The 19,939-nt window shown below is 50.5% G+C and overlaps 1 protein-coding gene across 1 annotated transcript in view; it reads right to left on the reverse strand.

The window, feature by feature from the left end:
• Positions 1-1,990: 1,990 nt before the first annotated feature.
• The window catches only part of LOC119951025 (CD209 antigen-like protein E), a 36,209-nt gene continuing 18,260 nt past the window's right edge, over positions 1,991-19,939 (reverse strand). Inside the window, exons 4-6 of the mRNA XM_038774059.1 lie at positions 10,949-11,091; positions 6,840-6,946; positions 1,991-2,180 (exon numbers count right to left, since the gene is read on the reverse strand). Coding sequence (XP_038629987.1) covers positions 1,991-2,180; positions 6,840-6,946; positions 10,949-11,091 — 440 coding nt within the window. The remainder of the gene's footprint in view (positions 2,181-6,839; positions 6,947-10,948; positions 11,092-19,939) is intronic.

Consider the following 19,939-nt stretch of genomic DNA (forward strand, 5'->3'; position numbering starts at 1 on the left):
AATTCCCCAGAACCCTCTCAGTATGAACCAATTCCCCAGAACTCCCTCAGTGTGACCCAATTCTCCAGAACTCTCTCAGTCTGACCCAATTCCCCCGAACTCCCTCAGTCTGACCCAATTCCCCAGAACCCCCTCAGTCTGACCCAATTCCCCAGAACCCCCCCAGTCTGACCCAATTCCCCAGAACCCCCCCCAGTCTGACCCAATTCCCCAGAACTCCCTCAGTCTGACCCAATTCCCCAGAACACCCTCAGTCTGACCCAATTCCCCAGAACCCAGTCAGTCTGACCCAATTCCCCAGAACTCCCTCAGTCTGACCCAATTCCCCAGAACCCCCTCAGTCTGACCCAATTCCCCAGAACCCCCTCAGTCTGACCCAATTCCCCAGAACTCCCTCAGTCTGACCCAATTCCCTACAACCCCTTCAGTTTGACCCAATTCCCCAGAACCCCCTCAGTCTCACCCAAGTACCCAGAACCCCCTCAGTCTGAGACAATTACCCAGAACCCCCTCAGTCTGACCCAAGTACCCAGAACCCCCTCAGTCTGACCCAATTCCCCAGAACTCCCTCAGTCTGACCCAATTCCCCAGAAATCCCTCAGTCTGACCCAATTCCCCAGAACCCCCTCTGTCTGACCCAATTCCCCAGAACTCCCTCAGTCTGACCCAATTCCCCAGAACCCCCTCAGTCTGACCCAATTCCCCAGAACCCTCTCAGTCTGACCCAATTCCACAGAACTCCCTCAGTCTGACCCAATCCCCCAGAACCCCCTCAGTCTGACCCAATTCCCCAGAACTCCCTTTGCACCTCTCTGAGCCCAGTTACTGGGTTAAACACAACGGACCAGATGCCATCAGGCTCCAGACTAATTTCTCTTTAAAAAGTGGTTAACAGCGTCAACACAACACACCAATTTTCCTTTTAAAGCATTGCTCCGATCCTCAGTAAATCCTTCTCCATATCAACCTCAGGACTTTCTTGCTTCTCAGAGCCTCTCAGCTGTGTCAGAATTTAAAGCATCATTCAGACACAACAGCCAGGCATGCTCAACTGACCCGACAGAGCACAACCCCATAAGGAGGTGGCGCTGTGGCAGAGGGATATAGAGAGAGGACACACTGGGGAACAGAGGGATACCGAGAGGGGTAAAACTGGGGGACAGAGGTATATATAGAGAGAGCACACTGGCGAACAGATGAATATAAAGAGAGCACACACTGGGGAACAGAGGGATATATAGAGAGGACACACGGCGGAACAGAGGGATAGAGAGCGAGGACACACTGAAGAACAGAGGGATATAGAGAGAGGACACACTGGGGAATAGAGGGATATAGACAGAGGACACACTGGGGAACAGAGGGATAGAGAGCGAGGACACTGCGGAATAGAGGGAACTGTTCCCCACTGTTGGGTTAGTGGGGAAAGGATGAGAGGGTGGGGACAATCGGGAAGGGAGGGGGGAGTGGGGACAGTGGGAAAGGGAGGAGGGGGTGGGGACAATCGGGAAGGGAGAGTGGGGACAGTGGGGAAGGGAGGAGGGGGTGTGGACAGTGGGGAAGGGAGGAGGGGGTGGGGAAGGGAGGAGGTGGTGGGGACAATAGGGAAGGGACAGGGGAGTGGGGACAGTGGGGAAGGGAGGAGGGGGTGTGGACAGTGGGGAAGGGAGGAGGGGGTGGGGAAGGGAGGAGGTGGTGGGGACAGTGGGGAAGGGAGGGGGTGGGGACAGTGGGGAAGGGAGGAGGGGGTGGGGACAGTGGGGGAGGAGGGGGTGGGGAAGGGAGGAGGGAGTGGGGAAGGGAGGAGGGGGTGGGGACAGTGGGGGAGGAGGGGGTGGGGAAGGGAGCAGGGGGTGGGGACAGTGGGGAAGGAAGGAGGGGGTGGGGAAGGGAGGAGGGGGTGGGGATGGGAGGAGGAGGTGGGGAAGGGAGGAGGGGGTGGGGATCTTTACACAATCCTGAGTCTCTCGTTCAGTGTTCCAGTCTCTCTTCAGGAACAGAATTTCTCAAAGTCGGCAGCGTCGATCTGGGGCAGAGCCCATTTCTCACAGATAAAAGGATGAGGTTTTTCACATCTGTCATCATTCCAGCCGAATGTACCGTCCCTGGTATCTTCATAGGTTGTGGCACAGTCTTCATTATTGGAATCATCTGGTTGGCCTTCAATCCAATCAAAAAAACTGGAGAATACAGGAACACAATGTGTGAAAAGAAATCTGACAACCTAGTACCAATCCCAAACTAATCCGACTGCCCAGCTCAATCCCCTAGCCCAGTACCAATCCCAAACTAATCTGACTGCCCAGCTCAATCCCCTAGCCCAGTACCAATCCCAAACTAATTCCACTGCCCAGCTCAATCCCCTAGCCCAGTACCAATCCCAACCTAATCCCACTGCCCAGCTCAATGCTCTAGCCCAGTACCAATCCCAAACTAATCCTACTGCCTAGCTCACTCCCCTAGCCCAGTACCAATCCCAAACTAATCCCACTGCCCAGCTCACTCACCTAGCCCAGTACCAATCCCAACCTAATCCGACTGCACAGCTTAATCCCCTAGCCCAGTACCAATCCCAAACTAATCCCACTGCCCAGTTCAATCCCCTAGCCCAGTACCAATCCCAAACAAATCCGACTGCCCGGCTCAATCCCCTAGCCCAGTACCAATCCCAAACTAATCCCACTGCCCAGCTCAATGCCCTAGCCCAGTACCAATCCCAAACTAATCCCACTGCCCAGCTCACTCACCTAGCACAGTACCAATCCCAAACTAATCCCACTGCCCAGCTCACTCCACTAGCCCAGTACCAATCCCAAACTTATCCCACTGCCCAGCTCACTCCCCTAGCCCAGTACCAATCCCAAACGAATCCCTCTGCCCAGCTCACGCCTCATAGCCCTGTATCAATCCAAAACTCATCATATTTGCCCAGCTCACTTCCCATAGCCCTGGACCAATCCCAAATTAATCCCAGTGCCGCACTCTCTTCCCATAGCCCAGTATCAATCCCAAACTAATCCCACTGCCCAGCTCACTCCCCTAGCCCAGTACCAATCTCAAACTAATCCCACTGCCCAGCTCAATCCCCTAGCCCAGTACCAATCCCAAACTAATCCCACTGCCCAGCTCAATCCACTAGCCCAGTACCAATCCCAAACTAATCCCACTGCCCAGCTCACTCACCTAGCCCTGTATCATTCCGAAACTCATCATACTTGCCCAGCTCACTTGCCATAGACCTGGACCAATCCCAAATTAATCCCAGTGCCCCACTCTCTTCACATAGCCCAGTGTCAATCCCAAACTAATCCCACTGCCCAGCTCACTCCCCTAGCCGAGTACCAATCCCAAACTAATCCCCCTGCCCAGTTCACACCCTAGCCCAGTACCAATCCCAAACTAATCCCACTGCCCAGCTCAATCCCCTAGCCCAGTACCAATCCCAAACTAATTCCACTGCCCAGCTCAATCCCCTAGCCCAGTACCAATTCCAAACTAATCCCACTGCCCAGTTCAATCCCCTAGCCCAGTACCAATCGCAAACTAATCCCACTGCCCAGCTCACTCCACTAGCCCAGTACCAATCCCAAACTAATCCCACTGCCCAGTTCAATCCCCTAGCCCAGTACCAATCCCAAACAAATCCGACTGCCCGGCTCAATCCCCTAGCCCAGTACCAATCCCAAACTAATCCCACTGCCCAGCTCAATGCCCTAGCCCAGTACCAATCCCAAACTAATCCCACTGCCCAGCTCACTCACCTAGCACAGTACCAATCCCAAACTAATCCCACTGCCCAGCTCACTCCACTAGCCCAGTACCAATCCCAAACTAATCCCACTGCCCAGCTCACTCCCCTAGCCCAGTACCAATCCCAAACGAATCCCTCTGCCCAGCTCACGCCTCATAGCCCTGTATCAATCCAAAACTCATCATACTTGCCCAGCTCACTTCCCATAGCCCTGGACCAATCCCAAATTAATCCCAGTGCCGCACTCTCTTCCCATAGCCCAGTATCAATCCCAAACTAATCCCACTGCCCAGCTCACTCCCCTAGCCCAGTACCAATCCCAAACTAATCCCACTGCCCAGCTCAATCCCCTAGCCCAGTACCAATCCCAAACTAATCCCACTGCCCAGCTCAATCCACTAGCCCAGTACCAATCCCAAACTAATCCCACTGCCCAGCTCACTCACCTAGCCCTGTATCATTCCGAAACTCATCATACTTGCCCAGCTCACTTGCCATAGACCTGGACCAATCCCAAATTAATCCCAGTGCCCCACTCTCTTCACATAGCCCAGTGTCAATCCCAAACTAATCCCACTGCCCAGCTCACTCCCCTAGCCGAGTACCAATCCCAAACTAATCCCACTGCCCAGTTCACACCCTAGCCCAGTACCAATCCCAAACTAATCCCACTGCCCAGCTCAATCCCCTAGCCCAGTACCAATCCCAAACTAATTCCACTGCCCAGCTCAATCCCCTAGCCCAGTACCAATTCCAAACTAATCCCACTGCCCAGTTCAATCCCCTAGCCCAGTACCAATCGCAAACTAATCCCACTGCCCAGCTCACTCCACTAGCCCAGTACCAATCCCAAACTAATCCCACTGCCCAGCTCACTCCACTAGCCCAGTACCAATCCCAAACTAATCCCACTGCCCAGCTCAATCCCTAGCCCAGTACCAATTCCAAACTAATCCCACTGCCCAGCTCAATCCCCTAGCCCAGTACCAATCCCAAATTAATCCCAGTGCCCCACTCTCTTCCCATAGCCCAGTATCAATCCCAAACTAATCCCACTGCCCAGCTCAATCCCCTTGCCCAGTACCAATTCCAAACTAATCCCACTTCCCAGCTCAATCCCCTAGCCCAGTACCAATTCCAAACTAATCCCACTGCCCAGCTCACTCCCCTAGCCCAGTACCAATCCCAAATTTATCCCACTGCCCAGCTCACTCCCCTAGCCCAGTACCAATCCCAAACTAATCCCACTGTCCAGCTCACGCCCCATAGCCTTAATCAATCCAAAACTCATCACACTTGCCCAGCTCACTTTCCATAGCCCTGGACCAATCCCAAATTAATCCCAGTGCCCCACTCTCTTCCCATAGCCCAGTATCAATCCCAAACTATTTCCACTGCCTAGCTCACTTCCCATAGCCCAGTATCTGTCATAATATACATCTATGTATATAATGGAGTGCAGGCAGGCAGTGATTGACACACAGGATGAACATTAAGCACACCGAACACAGCAGCCAATCACCAGACAGGACATGACCACTATAAAGCCAGAGGGCACTAGTTTCCCCGCCCTCTCGGGACCCAGCCTCTGAGACAGTCGGAGTTCGTGAGCAGAGCCAGTGCAAACACCATGTGGTAGTCAGTAAGTCTGGTCAGGCTAGTGTCAGCTCTCCAGTCAAGTCAGCATAGTGTCAACCCACAGTTGAACATGTATAATAGATTAGATGTTAAATAAAATTGTGTTGCATCTCATCAAGTGTTGGAAGTCTGTCTCTCGCTACCCTGCATCAAGTGCAGTCCACATCAACCCAGCCTGCCCAACACATCAGTATCAATCCCAAACTAATCCCACTGCTCAGATCACGTCCCATAGCCCTCTACCAATCCCAAACTAATCCCACTGGCAGCTCAATTCCCATAGCCCTGAACCAATCCTAAACTAATCCAACTGCCCAGCTCACTCCCCATAACCCTGTATCAATCCTAAACTAATCCCGCTGCCCAGCTCACTTTCCAGAGCCCAGCACCAATCCCAAACTAATCCCACTGCCCAGCTCACTTCCCATAGCCCTGTATCAATACCAAACTAATCACAATGTCCCACTTTCTTCCCATTGCCATGTATTAATCCCAAATTTATCCCATTGCCCAGATCAGTTCCCATAGTCCAGCACCAATCCCAAACTAATCCCACTGTCCAGCTCACTTCCCATAGCCCTGTATCAATCCCAAACTAATCCTACTGTCCCGCTCTCTCCCCATACCCCTGTATCAATCCCAAACTAATCCCACCGTCCTGCTCTTCCTCCATAGCCCTGTATCAATCCCAAACTAATCCCACTGTCCCACACTCTCCCTATAGCCCTGTTCTAATCCCAAACTAATCCCACTGTCCCACTTTCTCCATAGCCCTGTATCAATCCCAAACTAATCCCACTGCCCTGGTCACTCCCCATAGCCTAGTACCAATCCCAAACTAATCCCACTGTCCCGCTATCTCTCCATAGCCCAGTATCAATCCCAAACTAATCCCACTGTCCTGCTCTTCCTGTAGCCCTGTACCAATCCCAAACTAATCCCACTGCCCCGCTCTCTCTCCGTAGCCCTGTATCAATCCGAAACTAATCCCACTGCCCAGCTTGCTCCCTACAGCCCAGAATCAATCCGAAACTAATCCCACTGTCCCGCTCTCTCCCCATAGCCCTGTGACAATCATGAACTAATCCCACTGTCCCACCCTCTCCCCATAGCCCTGTATCAATGCCAAATTAATCCCACTGTCCCACACTCTCCCCATAACCCTGTATCAATCCCAAATTAATGCGACTGTCCCGATCTCTCCCCACAGCACTGTATCAATCCTAAACTAAGCCCACTGTTCCGTTCTCTTCCCATAGCCTTGTATCAATTCCAAACTAATCCCACAGTCCTGCCCTCTCCCCAGAGCCCTATATCAATTCCAAACTCATCCCACTGCGCTGTTCTCTTCTCATAGCCCTGTATCAATCCCAAACTAACCACACAGTCCCGCTCTCTCCCCACAGCCCTGTATCAATCCCAAACTACACACTCTCACCCGTTCTCTCACCTCACTGTGCTCCCATCCACCCATTTCCATTTATCTTCCTCAGCTCGATCCGTTAGTCCAATCCAATAATATTCTTTCTTGTCCTTGATGAATCTGACGATAGAATTCTGCAGCAGAAATAAAAATGGAATTTGAGCTGTTTTTGCTGGAAACTCAATTCACACACACAGCTCGGTATCTATACATTTACACTGTACCTATCCCTGTGTCATTCCTGTCCTCAGAGGGTTTGATGGAGACAGTGTAGAGGGAGCTTTACTCTGTATCTAACCCAGTGCTGTATCTATCCTGGGAGTGTTTGATGGGGACAGTGTAGAGGGATCTTTACTCTGTATCTAACCCCGTGCTGTACCTGTCCTGGGAATGTTTGATGGGGACAGTGTAGAGGGAGCTTTACTCTGTATCTAACCCCGTGCTGTACCTGTCTTGGGAGTGTTTGGTGGGGACAGTGTAGAGGGAGGTTTACTCTGTATCTAACCCTGTGCTGTACCTGTCCTGGGAGTGTTTGATGGGGACAGTGTAGCGGGAGCTTTACTCTGTATCTAACCCCGTGCTCTACCTGTCCTGGGAGTGTTTGGTGGGGACAGATGAGAGGGAACTTTAAACTTTACCTAACCCCTTGCTGTACCTGTCCTGGGAGTGTTTGATGTGGACAGTGTAGTGGGAGCTTTACCCTGTATATAACCCGTGCTGTACATGTCTTGGGAGTGTTTGATGGGGACAGTGCAGAGGGAGCTTTACTCCATATCTAACCCTATGGTGAACCTATCCTGGGAGTGTTTGATAGGGACAGTGTAGAGGGAGCTTTTGTCTCTATCTAACACCTGTTATGTTATGCTGTTTCATTGACATAAGTTGCCATTGACCACAGTTGATGTTGAAAGACACTCCAGTCCTTGAAGTAAGTTGAAAGGATTTATTCAATAACACCAATCAGATAAATGAGTTCGACACTCTGCTGATCGAACTCCAGTAACTCAGTCATAATGACTAACTGTGCAACTGGGATCTGGGCCACATGTGTTTACCCAGCCTGAGATCTAAACTATTCTGGTGCTAATCCTACAGTCGCTGCCAGGAGTGAGAGGGAGGCTCCAGTGTGTGTCTGGTTTTCTAATGAGCTGTGTAGTGCCCCCTAGTGGTCGTGCCACAGCTGGGGTTCTGCTTAACCCCTTAGTTTCATGTCAGTCCACATATCATTACATCTCCCCCTTTTTGTTTTACATTACAGGTGTGATACTGGGGAAATTGTGTGACAGAGCTGGATATAATGATATGATATGTATAATTTTGTTATATACAGAGCAAACAGCTTGTCCTTGATGATCTCCTGAGAGGTGGCGGTGGAGACGTTGTTGGCTTGATCGTCGTGTGTGTCTCACGACCAGTGGAAACGTCGGTCAGGATGTTTTGAGGGATTGTCTCAACAAACGGCAGTGAAAGGGTGATCAGTGGTGGCCGTATTTTCTGAAGTGCCCTTCGATTTCTGCGGGCGATGGTACCATCAGCCGTTTGTATCACGTATTATCTGGGTGCAACTTGTCGAATTACAACTGCTGGAGCAGACCAGCCACCATCAGATATTCTGATTCTGACGGTGTCTGCTGGAGATAGCGTGTCCAGATCAGTTGCATGTCTGTCATTGTGATGCTTCTGACCATCACAAAGCCATCGCATCTTTCATATCACCAGTAGGAGATCTGGATTAGGCAGTTGTAGGGCCGGAAGCGTTGTTCGCAGGTCCCTCTTCATCAGCAGTTGAGCGGGTCACATGTCAGATGCTAAGGGAGCAGCACGATACGAGAGTAGTGCTAGATGAATGTCAGATGCAGGATCCAAGGCTTTATTGATGAGCTGTTTGACTATCTGCACCCCCTTTTCCACTTTGCCGTTGGACTGCAGGTAGTGCGGACTAGAGGTGACGCGCTTGAAATTGTAGTATTTTCCAAACGTGGTCCATTCTCAACTGTGAAAGTATGGTCCATTGTCAGTCATGACCGTGTTTGGGGTGCCATGATAAGATAAGGTCTGTATGCATGCTTTGATCACGGGTTGTGAGGTGAGGTCAGACAGCTTCAGTACTTCAGGGAAGTTCGAGTAGTGGTCTATGAGTAGTACGTAGTCACGACCATTGGAGTGGAAGAGGTCAATGCCTATCTTGGACCTTGGAGAGGTTTCTACATTGTGTGGTTGCACTGCACTGGTTGGAACTTCTGGCAAGTCTCACAGCTCAAGACCATGTCCGTGATGTCCTGATGGATGCCAGGCTTGTCGAGCCCTTCGTCTACATTTTTCTATGCCCAGGTTGCCTTCATGGATCTGACGAAGTACCGTGGGCCTGAGAAGCAGCGGAATCAGTATTTGGTCACCGTTGATCACTGTCAGGTCGTCTTTGATGTTGTAGAATTGCGGGCATTTCCCTTTCGGCCACCCATGGTTTAGGTTGTGAATTATTCATTGAAGCAAGGGATCTGCGCCCATCCCAGCTCTGATGGGAATTATCTTTTCATCCATTGCAGGAAGGTTGTCTGCATGCATTTGTACCTGGGCTTCAATTTGTCGGACCATGACTAATGGTTCACTTGGTGAAGTGACTGAGCGAGACAACGCATCGGCAATGATGAGATCCTTGCCAGGCGTGTATATAAGATTGAATAAATACCTTCTAAGTTTGAGTAGAATGTTAGAGGAGTCATGTCATTGAGGTTCTTCTGTATGATGTGTACCAGAGGTCTGTGGTTCGTTTGAACGGTGAATGTTGGTAGGCCGTAGACGTAATCATGAATTTTCAAAATGCCTGTGAGAAGGCCGAGACACTCCTTTTCAATTTGAGCGTACCGAGTCTCTGTCGGTGTCATTGCACGTGATGCATATGCTATTGGGACCAATGACGAGGTGTCATCTTTCTGCAGCAACACTGCTCCAATGCCACCCTGACTGGTGTCAGTCAAAATCTTGGTTTCACGATCAGGGTCATAGAATGCTAAAACGGGTGCAGTGGTGAGCTTTGCCTTCAACTCCAACCATTCGTTTTGATGTTCTGTCTTCCATTCGAAAGAGGTGGACTTCTTATTCAGTTGTCGTAGAGACGTGATGTGTTTGGCCAAATTTGGGATAAATTTGCCGATAAAATTCCCCATTCCAAGGAAGCAAAGCACCGCGTTCTTGTCCTCGGGGACCTTCATCGCTTCACTGGCCTTTATCTTGTCCTTGTCGGGCCGGACACCGCGTTCCAATATCTGGTCACCCAGGAATTTTAGTGTGGACATTCCAAAGCTGCATTTGGATCTATTTAACTTGAGGCCATGCTCGTGTATGCATCTGAATACCCTCTTCAGTCGCGACACTTGTCCTCTCGAATCAAGGACCAGATGATAACATCATCCATGCAGACACAAACTCCATCTATCCCTTCCATCATCTGTTCCATGATGCGGTGGAAGATTTTAGATGCCGAGATGATCACAAATGGCATTTGACTGCAGCAGAATCTCCCGTAAAGCGTGTTGAAGGTGCAGAGCTTTCTGCTGGATTCTTCTAGTTGGATTTGCCAGAATCCTTGGGATGCATCTAGCTTAGTAAAGAAACACGCGTGTGCCATTTCGCTTGAGATCTGTTCTCTATCTGGGATCGGGTAGTGCTATGTTATGCTGTTTCATTGACATAAATTGCCACTGACTATAGACAATGTTGAAAGATACTCCAGTCCTTGAAGTAAGTTGAAAGGATTTATTCAGTAACAACAACTAGATTAATGAGTTTGACACTGATCTAACTCTGGTAACTCAGTGTAATGACTAACTGTACAACTGGGATCTGGGCCACATGTGTTGACCCAGCCTGAGATCTAAACTATTCTGGTGCTAATCCTACAGTCGCTGCCAGGAGTGAGAGGGAGGCTCCAGTGTGTGTCTGGTTTTATAATAAGCTGTGTAGTGCCCTCTAGTGGTCGTGCCACAGCAGGGGTTCTGATTCACCCCTTAGTTTCATGTCAGTCTACATATCATTACAACCCCGTGCTGTCCCTGTCCTAGGAGTGTTTGATGGGGACAGTGTAGAGGGAGATTCTCTCTCTAACTCATTCTGATAGATACTGGCATCATTCTCACCTGCTCCTCTGGTGTATTTATGATGACGAGGTGTGAGTTTTGGAATTCACATTCTTGTTTTGAGTTGTTCCAGTCTCTTTTTTCCGTTGACAATTTATAGCATTTTAGGTTCTGAAGTTTCCAACCTCTCGGACAGAGAGACCCTGAGAAATAATAACAACTTCAATCAGTGAAATACATTAGAACAGGAGGAGATCCATTCAGCCCCTCTCAAACCAGTCACACAGGAACAATTGGAGGCCATTCAACCCCTCTTGAGCCTGTTACACAGGACCAGGAGGGGCTCATTCAGCCCCGCTCAAGCCTGTTACACAGGTACAAGTGGAGGCCATTCAACCCCTCTTGAGCCTGTTACACAGGACCAGGAGAAGGTCCATTCAGCCCCTCTCAAGCCTGTTACACTGGACCAGGAGGAGGGCCATTCTGCTCTTCTCAAGCCTGTCACACAGGAACAGGAGGAGGCCCATTCAGCCTCTCCTCAGCTTCTTACACAGAAACAGTTGGAAGCTGTTCAGCACCCCTTGAGCTGTTACTCAGGAACAGGAGGAGGCCCATTCACCTCTTCTCAAGCCTGTTACACAGGAACAGGAGGAGCCCCATCAGCCCCTCTTGAGCCTGTTACAGAAGGCCAAGTGGAGGCCCATTCAGCTCTTCTTGAGTCTGTTACACAGGAGCAGGAGGAGGCCATTCAGCCCCTCTCGATCTTTTTACACAGGAACAGGATGAGCCCATTCAGCTCTTCCCGAGCCTCTTACACAGGAACAAGAGGCAGCCGAGTGATTTTACTGGGCAGAGAGTTGCTGATTTCCACTCCCCTTCGTGTGAAAAAGATTTTTCTGACATCACCCCTGAACATCCTTTCTCGAATTTTAAACATCTTCTCCCATTCTGGATTCCCTTCTGTGGTGAAATGTAAACATGCCTATCTGTATATAACTGTATATAACTGTACAAATATATGAAGCTGTTCATCAGTGCATGTAATCACAGGTATGACCTCCTGCCAGTGGGTGGCGCCAGACATGCATCATGTGACTGATGTGACTGGGCAGTTGGTAGTAGGACATATATTAGGACAGTCACACTTAAGAGTAGCTTCCTAGGAACTGGAATAACTTTGTTTGTATATAGATCTGTTAGTTACGTGTTTGACAATAAATCATCATTCTGGTTGAACACATATATGTTCTGTGTGAGTCTTCATCATCGGGAGAACCACGGAACACAACATAGTACCAGAAGTGCTGAATAACTAAAGGTAATGTCAGACAAGACGATACTAATAGAATTAGAACAAAACACTTCTCCGCCAACCTGGTGATGTACAGATCTTTCTGACTGATCGCAACTTAATAATAATCTTTATTATTGTCACAAGTAGGCTTCCATTAAGTTGCAGCAATGAAGTTACTGTGAAAAGCCCCTAGTCGCCACATTCCGGTGCCTGTTCGGGTACACTGAGGGATAGTTCAGAATGTCCAAATTACCTAACAGCGCATGTTTCGGGACTTGTGGGAGGAAACCGGAGCACCCGGAGGAAACCCATACAGACACAGGGACAACGTGCAGACAGACAGTGACCCAAGCCCGGAATCAAACCTGGGACCCTGGCACTGTGAAGCAATAGTTAACCACTGTGCTAACACGGCGCCCATCGACATATGAAGATGACGTATGAGATGAAAGATTTAAATGCACCCCACCAACTTCAAGTCTCGGGTATGTGGTAGTCACCACTGATGTATATATTGTATATATAGGATGTTGACATATGTGCTTTACGGTAAGGCCCCTGTACTGCAGTTACAGGGGTAAATCCCTGCCTGCTGTATCCGCCCAGTAGTCGGAGTATAAATATGTGTGGTCCCCGTACAGCAGCCATTTCATCAGCTGGTGCAGGAGGTCACACATCTCCGTGTAATAAAACCGCGATTACTCTGTACTCACGTCTTTGTGTAATTGATAGTGCATCAATTTATTACACTGAGATTTTCAGAGATGGACCTCCGCATCAAGCCGGATCGCCTGCAGCTGCATCCTCAAGCAGACAATGCCAAAAAGGACTTTGAACATTGGCTAGCCTGTTTTCAAATGTACATCGCGTCTGCGCCAGATGAAATTCCAGAAGCACAGAAGCTCCAGATCCTTTACACGCGGCAGAGCTCCAACGTCTTTCCACTCGTCCAGGACGCACCGACCTACGCAGAGGCCATGGCGCTGCTGAAGGAAAACTACGCTCAGCGGACTAATACACTCTACGCCACCTCTCCACGCAGTGTCAACTTCCCGGTGAGTCAGTGGAAGATTTCTGGCGCACCCCGCTCCCCCTAGTTAGAGACTGTGACTGTCAGGCTGTTTCAGACATGGAACACTCGAATTTGCTAATGAGAGATGCATTTGTTACGGGCATAGGGTCTGACTACGTCCGCCAGCGCTTCTTAGAGGGAGCCATGTTCGACCTCGCGGCGACCAAAAAACCAGCACATTCACTTACAGTCGCGTCAAGCAACATTCAGGCCTATGCCCCCGACCGCGTCCCACCCCCCTGTGCATCGTGGACCCTGCAGACAGCCGTCCCAACATGGATCCCATCAGCGACCACCCTCAGCCAATCCCACACCTGTGCCGCGCGGCAGCCAACCAACCCCGGGCGGCCCAAATGCTACTTCTGTGGGCAGTCAATTCACCCCCGCCAGCGCTGGCCTGCGGGGAGCGCCCCCTGCAAGGCCTGTCACAAGAAGGGACATTTTGCTGCATGTGCCAGGCCCGCTCAATCGCCGCTATTGTACCGGCACCCCCCCACGTAGAGCCAGTGGGCGCAGCCATCTTCCCCTCCTTGGACCATGTGCGGCCAGTGGATGCCGCCATCTTGTTCAACTCGGAACACGTGCGGCCCGTGGGCGCCGCCATCTTGTTCCTCCGAGGATCAACTGGCGCCGCCATCTTGCTTTCCCCACGACACATGCGGCCCATGGCCGCTGCCATCTTACCCGACTCAGGACCCATGTCCGTTGGGCACCTCATCCGGCCGCTCATCGCCTGCAACCGCAGACGACCAGCCGCATCTCGCCTCGGTCACGATTGACCAGTCTCAACTAAAGTGAAGGTCATGGGGCACGAGATCTCCTGCCTTCTGGACTCCGGGAGCACTGAGAGCTTCATTCACCCCGATACGGTAAGGCATTGCTCCCTCGCGGTACACCCGCTAACCAGAGAATATCCCTGGCCCCCGGGTCCCACTCCGTGGCAATCCGTTGGTACTGCATCACCACTCTCACAGTCCAGGGCGTGGAGTTCAGCGGCTTTCGCCTCTACCTCCTCCCCAACCTCTGCGCTGCCCTGCTCCTCGGCCTGGACGTGCAGTGCAACCTCCAGAGCCTAACCCTTAAATTGAGCGTCCCCTACCACCCCTTAATCTGTGCGGCCTCTCGACCCTTAAGGTCGACCCACCTTCCCTTTTTGAAACCTAACCCTGGATTGCAAATCCATTGCCACCTGGAGCAGACGGTACAGCGCCCAGGACAGGACCTTCATGAAATGAAAAATAAAAATGAAAATCGATTATTGTCACGATTAGGCTTCAATGAAGTTACTGTGAAAACCCCCAGTCGCCACATTCCGGCGCCTATCCGGGGAGGCTGATACGGGAACTTCATCAGGTCTGAAGTCCAGTAGCTGCTTCAGGAAGGCATGATTAAGGCCAGCAACAGCCCCTGGAGAGCCCAAGTGGTAGTGGTATAAAATGGGGAGAAAAACAGGATGGTCGTTGACTACAGTCAGACCATCAATCGGTACATGCAGCTCGAACCCCTCCCACGCATATCTGATATGGTCAATCAGATTGCACAGTACCGGGTCTTCTGGACAGTGGACCTGAAATCTTCCGACCACCAGCTCCCCATCCGCAAGGCAGACTGCCCATACACTGCGTTCGAGGCAGACGGCCGCCTTTAACACTTTCTTAGGGTTCCCTTCGGCATCACCAACGGGGTCTCGGTCAACGCGTGTTTGGCACGAACCGATTATGCATCTTCGGCTATATGGTCCAGAATGGAGTTCTGGGGCCCAACCCCGATCGCATGCACCCCCTCATGGAACTCCCCCTCCCACACTGCCCCAAGACCCTCAAACGATGCCTGGGGTTCTTTTCGCATTATGCCCAGTGGGTCCCAAACTATGCGGACAAGGCCCGCCCACTCATTCAATCCTCTGATGGCCGAGACTCACCAGGCCTTTAACCGTATCAAGACTGACATCGCCAAGGCCGAGATGCATGCGGTCGACGAGACGTTACCATTCCGAGTCAAGAGTGATGCATCAGACGTCGCTCTGGATGCCACCCTCGGCCAGGCAGGCAGGCCCGTGGCATTCTTTTCCCGCTCTCTTCATGCCTCCAAAAGTCGGCACTCCTCCGTTGAAAAAGAGGCCCAAGCCATCGTTGAAGCTGTGCGGCATTGGAGGCATTACCTGGCTGGCAGGAGATTCACTCTCCTCACTGACCTTCATGTTGCCTTCATGTTTAATAACACACAGTGGGGCAAGATCAAAAATGAAAAGATCTTGAGGTGGAGGATCGAGCTCTCCACCTACAACTGAGAGATTTTGTATCGCCCCGGTGAGCTCAACGAGCCCCCAATGCCCTATCCCGAGGTACATGTGCCAGTGCACACCTAGACCGACTCCGTACCCTGCACAACAACCTCTGTCACCCAGGGGTCGCATGTTTTTACCATTTCATCAAGGCCCGTAACCTGCTCTACTCCATTGAGGAAGTCAGGGCTATCACCAGAGACTGCCAGGTCTGAGCGGAGTGTAAACCGAACTTCTACCGGCTAGACCGTGCGTGCCTGGTGAAGGCCTCCAGTCCCTTTGAACGCCTCAGTGTGGACTTCAAAGGGCCCCTCCCCTCCACCGACCGCAACACGTACTTTATCAGTGTGACCGATGACTACTCCAGATTCCCCATCGCCATCCCATGCCCCGATATGGTGTCTGCCACCATCATCAACGTCCTCAACACCATCTTCACTCTGTTCGGCTTCCCCGCCTACGTCCACAGCGACTGGAGATCCTCATTTATGAGCGATGAGCTGTGCCAGTATCTGCTCAACAGGGGCATTGCCTCGAGCAAGACGATCAGCTACAACCCCAGGGGAAGCGGGCAGGTGGAGAGGGAGAATAGGACGGTCTGGAGGGTCGTCCAGAAATCTCCTGGCCTCTTGCTGGCAGGAGGTCCACCCCGACGCACTTCACTCCATTCGGTCGCTTCTGTGCACCGCAACTAATGAAACCCCCCATGAACGTCTCTTTGCCTTCCCTAGGAAGTCCACCTCTGGGGTTTTGTTCCCGACATGGCTGGCAGCTCCAGGACCCGTTCTCCTCCATAGAGATTTTTGACTCCACAAGGCGGACCCGTTGGTTGAGAGGATACAGCTACTTAACGCCAACCCGCAATAGGCCTACGTAGCATACTCTACGGCCACCAAGACACAGTCTCCCTCAGCGACCTGGCACCAGCTGGTTCCACACACACCACCCCCTCCGACCCGGCGCCACCCTCCCCTCCCCCAGCGCATCCCACCACAGCCCCCGTTCCAGGACAATCCGTCCTCCCCTTGCTCACACTCGGGGATGAAGAGGATTTCGACATGCTCCCTGAGTCACCGAAGACCAAGTCACCACCGGAGTTGCCACCAGCACTGCGGCGCTCTCGACGTCAGATCAAGGCACCGGACCGCCTGAATTTGTAATATTATCCGTACTTTTAAAACCCCACCCCGGGCTCCATTTATTAACAGGGGGTGAATGTGGTAGTCACCACTAATGTGTATATTGTATATAAAGGATGTTGACATAGGTGCTTTACGGTAAGGCCCCTGTACTACAGGTACGGGGTAGATCCCTGCCTGCTGGCTCCGCCCAGTAGGCGGAGTATAAATATGTGTGCTCCCCAAACAGCAGCCATTTCATCAGCTGCTGTAGGAGGCCACACATCTCAGTTTAATAAAGCCTCGATAACATCCTACTCTCGTCTTTGTGTAATTGATCGTGCATCAGGGTAACATTGAAAAAACCCAGCAGTTTTCCCTCTATGGCTTAACCCTTGGCCTCCAGGCACAGCCTGGTGAAAGGCGCATTGCGTTGCTGCTCACAATAGCAGGTCCACAAGCACTTGAACTTTATATTTCCTTTGTTTTTGATAGCGAAAAAGGAAGCAGGAGTTACAATGAGGTAATTCATAGCTTTGATCGACACTGCACTCCGAGAAAGAATAAGATTTTTGAAAGATACCTGTTCCTTACCCGTACCAAACAAGGTAATGAATAGTTTGATAACTTTGTAACGGGTTTGAAGTTGAAGGCCTAGTCGTGCAATTTTGAAAATTTGAAGTCTTCAATGATCTGTAACCAAATTGTTTTTGGGACATCAGATGATAGACTTCGAGAGTGAATGTTGAGAGAAGACAACCTCTCATTCGACACTGCCATCAGGATCTGTCAGGCAAATAAGTTACCTGCACAGCGGATCGGTACTATCAGCGCAAAACATTTTGCCGCCAATCTCGGAGAAGATGCTGGTGCCACAAGCACTGTGACACAGTTCAAAAAGAAATGTGGTCTCGATGCAGGTGGCCATTTTGGGCTACAGGCCAGATCTGCCATTGTGTGCCAGAAATATGGTAACAGACACTTGCCGCAGCGATGTCCTGCATTTAAGAAAGTTTGTCACAAGTGTGGCAGAACGTGTCTTTTGCCCCGCGATGTGCCGTTGGTCAGTAAGTTGGCCGTACAGAAGTGAAAAAGTGCGAACATGGTGTGGCCATCTAAAATACCACCCACAAAGATCAATGGGAAAAATGGCCAAGCCTGAGCACAGACAGGCTGCAGCCTGCAAATAGACAAAAGCTGCAGCTCAAACTTATCGTAATGACTTAGGCCAGGCCTTTAAGATTGGCCAATTAGAATATGTGTTCCCTGATTAGTGGCCCAATCAGGGAATCCCTTTCTCTGTAAATAATCTGTCAGGTCCTCTTCACTCCCGGTGTAGACAGCAAACTGAGAAGCACCTGGTTGTTTGGCTGTTGGTTTTGTAAATGAAAGGAATTCTGGAGACGGAATTTCTGCTTCCCTGAACTTATTAAAGTGGTGATGAGGAAAACGGAACAACCTGAAGGAACCTGCTCATTAGCAGCTGCCACACATTGAGGGTAAGCCACTGACAGGCAAAATGCCTTTATTCGGGAAGTTGGATTCTTTTCACCCTGCAGTGGAAGACTGGGCCCAATATGTAGAGCAGATGAAGTACTTCTTTTGAGAAAATGATACAGTTCTGGGTGAAAAGCAATGGGTCATTCTGCTGATCGCGTTTGGGCCGGCAGCTTTTGCCATTAGTAGTTTCACTTTTCCGGAGGCACCGGACATGAAAACTTTGCAGGAATTGACGGACTTTGTAAAAGCGTACTATGACCCTAATCCACCTCTGATGCTGTGACGGTACCGGTTTTACTCAGCATTCTGAGATACTGGGGAGTCAGTTACAAACTTTTAACAAGGTTAAGGCAATTAGCTGAGGCTTGCGAAGTTGGCCTGTGAGGCTTGCGAAGACTCGGGGCCTAAGGAAGCCAGACCCACTCGCAGAACCGCTCCCAAGCAAGAGACAATTAGGCCAGACAGACGGCAGCCCCTGCAGCCTTTCGACCAGCAAGTTATTATATCTGTCGCCAGAGAGGAGAAATAGAAGCCCCAAACCAACATCTTAGAGAAGGACGCGTGGGCCGGGGTACAGGAGAATGCACATCCTAGAAGCCCCACCTACCTCCGACAAGGAACAACTAAACTGTGCAGCGATGGTTAAATCAAAACACAGTAAATTAACCATAAGGTTGAATGGATATCCCACATTAATGGAAGTCAACACTGGAGCAGCCGTATCAGTGATAGGGGAAACAATATTTAATAAAATTCGCACTGAACTCCAACCCTTATCTCTAACCAGCACCTCGACAAAGCTGAGCACATCCACAGGGGAACCTCTGAGAGTGTTGGGCACAAGGCATGTACCTGTGGCTTATGGAGAGCAACTGGTTAGACTGCCTTTAATGGTAGTGAAAGGTGTGGGGCCAAGCTTATTGGGACGAAACTGGCTAAAAGAGATCCAGCCGGATTGGGTAAACATTTTCCAGCTGGAAAATTATTGCCTGAGCGAACTCCTGCACAGATACACAGAGATTTTCTAAGAGGGGCTTGGACCAAGAAAGGGAGCAAAAGTTACATTACATGGAGATCCAGAAGCAGTCCCAAAATTCTACAAAGCCCGACAGGTACCCTTCGCATTAAGGCAGGAAGTCGAAATGGAAATGAAATGATTGGAACGTGAGGGAATAATAAAACCAATCCAGTTGCAGAACGGGCGGCACGGGTGCCTAACCTTAAGCCGGATGATTCGGTCCGCCTTTCAAACAAACGATTAATCGCTACTCACAACTGGACAAATACACAATTCCCCGGCTTTAAGACTTATTCTCAAAGCTGGATATGAGCCACGCATATCTACAGCTGAAGCTTGACGAAGAGTCCCAAAAATTCTCAACGACAAACACCCTGAAGGGCCTTTTTCAGTACACAATATTACACTTTGGGGTATTGTCAGCCTTTTCGATATTCCAGAGGACAATGGAGAATATACTACAGGTCGCCATTTACCTGGACGACGTCCTCATTACAGGAAAAACAAGGGCAGAGCACGTGAGAAACCTGGAGGAAGTCCTGAAGAGGTTTTCAGCAACAGGCGTGTACCTAAAAAGGGAGAAATGTGTTTTTCTAGCACCACAAGTAACTTATCTGGGCTACAAGGTTGACAAGTCAAGGCTACACCCTTTGGAGGATCGGGTGAGGGTGATTAAAGATGCCCCGGCCCACACCAAAATCCAGGAGTTAAGATCATTTTTAGGACTGGTGACATACTACGGAAATGTCATACAGAACAAGGCTT

Source organism: Scyliorhinus canicula, chromosome 16, assembly GCF_902713615.1.
Source record: "Scyliorhinus canicula chromosome 16, sScyCan1.1, whole genome shotgun sequence".
Taxonomy (NCBI): Eukaryota; Metazoa; Chordata; class Chondrichthyes; order Carcharhiniformes; family Scyliorhinidae; genus Scyliorhinus; species Scyliorhinus canicula.